Genomic DNA, 5,448 nt, shown 5'->3' with positions numbered 1-5,448 from the left:
TTGAATTGCAAATTCTCGTATAGTAAGAGTTCCTTCGGTTTCCTACCTAGCACATTCTCTGTTGTCTACGCCAATATTTTACCTGCGAGTAGAGTGTGGCTGGCTACATACGGGGGAACTCAACCTACCTTTCGAAGGGTAGACCTTTACAGATGAGTGAAACGAGGATTTAGGTATATAAGGAGACGACCCGCCAAGCGAGCCAGCCTGATACCGACTTTCATTGATAGGCCATGAAACATAGAGAATGGGAACTTGTTCGCACGTACCTCGACCGCAGGTCTGAGAATGACGAGTGTGCTTTCGCCCACAGCTTCTGTTGCTTAACCGGCTCGTGGTGTTTATGGTCCTGACCCGGTACAGCCGCTAAGCTCATTTTTCATTTCCAAGTGTTGTTACTAGCCTCGAGAGAGATGTTTCACAGGATTCACCTGCAACTGATAAACCTGGGGGATAATACCGAAACAGTCCTTTTTTCTGATCATAGAGGAGCCGTATGAAGCTAAGGTTTCATGTAAGGTTTTTCAATAGCGGTGGGAGCTGTGATGTTATTATCGACTATGATTATCTAACAGTTCAAGTACAGTTGATATAGTTGAAGCACAGCCAAAATATGGTTTTTTATGGAATCTTTGGCGTCAGCCTATAGGCTTTCTAGTTTTTCGAATTTCTTCTTTGGCCGAATGTGAAAGATTACCCAGAGGGGGAATTAGTTGCGGGTTATCAAACCGAATATTCCGGTATCAAATATGGTTTCTTTTCTCTTGTTTCTTACTTATCCTTATTAGTTTCCTCTTTATTTGTAACAGTTCTTTACTTAGGCGGGTGGCATTTCTCTATTTCCTACATATCCACGATTCTCCCAGTGTAGGAATCACACTAGTTATCTTGACCTTGATTCGGTCAAGACGTTTTTCCTTACTATACTCCATTACGAACAGGAAAAGAATCTGTGTACTCAACGGTGCATTAGCAATTATCTGGGATTTATTTTGCTCTTTAAAGCAAAACGGTGTCTTGACTCTCAAGAATAGTGCGTGTTAATATCCATGTAGATAAAGATAGAGATAGCAACGAACTGGATGCATAGTAAAACAAAAAACTTGTGACTTCTTCTCGTTGGCTAACTAACATAATCAAAGGATCTAACACGAGACCGGATAAACACCACGCCCATGCCGTGTCTATCTATATAAGCTAATCCCTCGACCTCAAGCGACTCCCAAATCTCAATTGTTTTGGCTCTCTCTCCCTCCCTTTCGCCGCGTGCGCCGTCCAATCCAAACCAATCCCAAGTCCCCACCCGCTCGTGGCGAGCAAAGCAATATGATTTCCCCGAACGCAGCCCGCAACGTCATCAGCAATGTCATCTCCTTCGGCATCTTCCTCTCCCCTGGGTAAGCTGCCACCGCCATCCCCCTCGTCCGCTTGTCTAGTCTACTCTCTATGGAAGGTGGTTTGTAATTAGGGATTTATTCTGATGAGGGGGCGCTTGCTTTTTTCTTGTACATGTGCAGGCCGGCGTTCTGGCGGATCATCAAGAACAAGGACGTGGAGGAGTTCAAGTCGGGCCTGTACGTAGCGACGCTGCTCAACTGCATGCTCTGGGTGTTCTACGGCATCCTCTGCATCATATTCGGCTCGACAATGTACCCCTCCCCGCTCACCATCATGATACGTACCTATCGATCCCGCTCTTGATCCACGTGCATAGATGTCTTTTTAGATCTATATTGGTAGATGTTAGTGATATTGTCGGTTGCATGCAGGGTAAAGTGATCAAGACAAAGAGCGTCGAGTACATGCCCTTCTTCTTATCGCTGCTGAGCTTCCTCAACGGCGTCTGCTGGATGTCCTACGCTCTCATCAAATTCGACCTCTACGTCACGGTTAGTAATATCTCCATATTCAGGTTCCAACCAAATCTTATATAACTTGAGAGTGTCTCTCTAACCGTGCCGGCTCTTGTCTTCGTTCGTGCACTGTAGATCCCCAATGGCCTCGGTGCGCTGTTCGGCCTCGTCCTCGCCTGCTACTACAGGCCGACCCCCAAGAAGGAGAAGAGTGCAAACCTCAAATATGATTGAAGGCTCCTGGCTCCTTGATTGCAATAACAAGTGCTAGCTACAGTAAGAACAAGGGAATCTAGAGACCGAGACTGAAAGAAAAGGCTGGGCTACTTCTATTCGTTATTCGTTTCCCATATGATTTTCCATATTTTACCATCAAAAATAGGATGTTTTAGCCATTTATTGTTAGTACTGAAATCAGGCATAAAGGATTTTACGGGGTGTAAATAAGTTATTTCAACAACGTTCCTGTCATCAAATCCTAATTCAACAAAGCCATACCAGCTGTGTTGGTCGCTCCTCCGATTCAAAGATCTATTGGATTCCAAAAAGCATCGCTACCCGCACACTAAAGTTGCTTAAATCTATTGAATTCCACCTCTGCACCTCTTTCTTGGGGCATAGGTGAACCTATAATTGATAGTAGAGCGTATGCAAAATCCCCAACCCTCATGATGCACTTCGTTTGATTCATTCCGCTTATCGTACCACTTAGAGCCCTCAAACCCTTTTCTTAGCACTGCGGTAATATGTTGTTATTTAGAAATATGAATGGTATGTTTAATAGCTGGCATATGTGTGTTTCATATTCTATAGTACTCGGTTCTTCTGTTCGACGAGTTCTGATTTTCCTAGGTCTAGTAATATGTTTACTGGTTCATTTTCACCGGAGGAGGCAGCTAGAAATCATGTTTTGTTAGTAGGTTGGCGTACAAGGAGGATAAAGGAAAGCCCGTTTGTAGTTCAATTCGTTAGAACCAAATGGCACGTTGAGAAATGAGAACTTCCACATGCCGAGCATCATTACCGTACTGGTGACTTCACCACCTGTTCAACTATTAGCTTTCTTGCCTTATCACAATCGAATGAATTGAGACAACCAGAGCAACTGGAACTACTACATCAGAGAGAGATGAGGAACCTAACCTACGGTGAAAGCCGAAAGCCTTACGCATTGCTTTAACAATGGGTCTAGCGGGCGTATTGAATCCGTGACCCCTATCTCTTCACTTCTGATCGATTAGGGAGGGGGGACGCCTCTTACTCGAATACACCTTTTGGGGGTGCACGTTGTCCAACTGACCAGTCGGATCCTTCTTCTATAGAAATTGGAAACATAAATCCCTATTATAGCGGAGGTTATATTCCACTTCTGAGACAATCTCATTAATGCATAAATAGTAATAGGTTATTTAATGGTGGGAATCATAATTCAAAGATGGCGGTAAAGCATAAGACTGCGGAAGCGAAATCACACTAATCTAGTTGGCCAAAGCAAGGGAAGTTCATCTCTTTCTTATTTTGCCTACGTCGCATATTGAAAGGCATTCTATCGATCCGCCATTAAGCTTCAATCGATCGCCTACTTTCATTCCTAATCTATCTCTAATGCTTTGCTTGCAGCGAGAAAACAGATGCGTAACGGCTTCCGAGTAACAAAGAGCTGGTTTTGCCTACCTCTTGAAGGCTCGAAAGGCGTGTAAAGTGACAAATAGGCTAGATTGTCCTATTAAAACAGACCTTGTGCCAAATAGAAGGTGGTCCCTTGATCCATCCCTGCGGACGAGATACATCAGTTGAGATTCAGCAAAACGAAATCAGCTGCATGTATAGACGCCAAAGAAGGAGATCAAAAGAATCTTTCGAATCGATATATATTATATAATCTGTAGAAGTACAATAATTGGAAAAGAGGGCTCAGACACGGTTGCGAGAATTCTTCTTGTTCCCGGTCAATGAAATTCCTGAATTCAAGTACCTCGACTTTCCAATATTGATAGTTTGCGAAAAAACTAAGATCTTCAAGGCTATACCAACTGAGCTATCCAGACTATTAATGGAATCTGGATTCCCCGGTTTTCTTCCTGGCTCGGACTCCTTGTCTAGAATAGGTCGCATAACAACCCCCAGAGGGAGACTCGAGTTATTTACTTCTTTGTTAAAATAGATTATATAGCCATGATGGTTGGTCAAGTGGACAATGCCCACGTGGGTAGACCCATATAGTAGAGGAGATAAATGCCCTGCAGTGCTATTGAGACCGATCTAGGTTATTGATGGCTTTTATTTAAAGACAAGGACCTTAAAGGTGACAGATAATGCTTTCACCCATCCGATACTGAGTAATCTGTTAATTGATCCCCAAGGGAAGGGTACTTGTATCTATAGCACATTGGTGTTTGAAGCAGGCCAGCCCACTCTTAACAATAATGCAATTAGTCCATTCACTCAAAACCGGAACCCACACTCAAAGTTAAGGTCAATACTCCATTTATACATACCAGCCTCGACAGAGGGGAAGCACCTACAGCATAATCACTCATGAACACATATTGACTAACTTCTAGATAGATTAGTTGATTCAGAATGCCCGTAGATACCTATATATGTTATTTAACCTTTTTATTGGAATATGTTTATCTAAGGCAGATCGAACTAGTCTTAATATATGGAAGAACTTGGGGACAATGATCTTAAACGTTATCGATCGACATATTGGCTCGTTCGGGGCCCATGCTCTACCCTCCGAGCACTTACGCGTGCATCCGGATTCGGGCTCTAGGCTTGCTCATAAATATGTCAATGTGGCAAGTGCTTAATGTAGCATTCTTGTCAAGGACTTCCCAATGTTTAAATGGAGTCTAGGGATCTGCATGCTTGTATTGGGAAAGCCACCCGCTTCCAGCATGCGCTTTACCGGGCTACCATCACAATAATCTAGGGGTTGCTGTAACACCCCGCATGTAACTTGCCATATTTGTAACTCCGACTCTTGCCATTTCCGGCTATGTGATATGTTTTTCCCTCCGTTGTTGGGTTTTGTCTTTCGTTTTGTATTTTGTCATGTCATGCATTTTCATATCATATCATCATGTGCATTGCATTCGCATACGTGTTCGTCTCATGCATCCGAGCATTTTCCCCGTTGTCCGTTTTCCAATCCGGCGCTCCTATCTCCTCCGGTGCACCCCACTAGTTTTCTTTCGTGTGCGTGTGTCAAACTTTCTCGGAGTGGACCGAGGCTTGTCAAGTGGCTTTAATATACCACCCGGAATCTACCGGTCAAGTTTCGTTCCATTCGGAGGTCGTTTGGTACTCCAACGGTTAACCGGGCCTCCGCAATGTCCATTTGATTGTCCAGCAAAAACCCTCTCCAAAACCAGCCCAAAACCCACCAAACTCTCTTCCATGCTCTAGGTCGTTCGATCACGATCGTGTGGGCAAAAACCGCACCTCATTTGGAGTCTCCTAGCTCCCTCTACCTATTTATAGGTGGACATCCCGATATACATTTGCAGACGAAACCCTAACCCTCTCCCTCCGCGCCGCGCCGGACACGTCCGCCGCGCCGCCCGGCCAACCCGCGAGCGCCGCGTGG

The 5,448-nt window shown here is 44.4% G+C and overlaps 1 protein-coding gene across 1 annotated transcript; it reads left to right on the top strand.

Moving 5' to 3' along the window:
* On the top strand, positions 1-2,318 carry LOC123097483 (bidirectional sugar transporter SWEET6b). The gene is made up of 4 exons (XM_044519240.1): positions 1-280; positions 1,518-1,673; positions 1,769-1,889; positions 1,989-2,318. The coding sequence occupies exons 1-4, from the start codon at positions 234-236 to the stop codon at positions 2,085-2,087; spliced, it is 423 nt and encodes a 140-aa protein (XP_044375175.1). The 5' UTR covers positions 1-233; the 3' UTR covers positions 2,088-2,318.
* The last annotated feature ends 3,130 nt before the right edge of the window (positions 2,319-5,448 follow it).

Source organism: Triticum aestivum, chromosome 4D (genome assembly GCF_018294505.1).
Source record: "Triticum aestivum cultivar Chinese Spring chromosome 4D, IWGSC CS RefSeq v2.1, whole genome shotgun sequence".
NCBI lineage: Eukaryota > Viridiplantae > Streptophyta > Magnoliopsida > Poales > Poaceae > Triticum > Triticum aestivum.
The sequence above is the reverse complement of the archived record's forward strand: the minus strand, read 5'-3'. Positions and strand labels throughout refer to the sequence as shown.

Coding starts and splice junctions, on each gene's coding strand:
- LOC123097483 (XM_044519240.1), top strand. CDS start 234: ATGAAACATAGAGAATGGGAACTTGTTCGCACGTACCTCGACCGCAG. Junction 281..1,517: donor CGCACGTACCTCGACCGCAG/GTCTGAGAATGA, acceptor GTACATGTGCAG/GCCGGCGTTCTGGCGGATCA. Junction 1,674..1,768: donor CCCTCCCCGCTCACCATCAT/GATACGTACCTA, acceptor CGGTTGCATGCA/GGGTAAAGTGATCAAGACAA.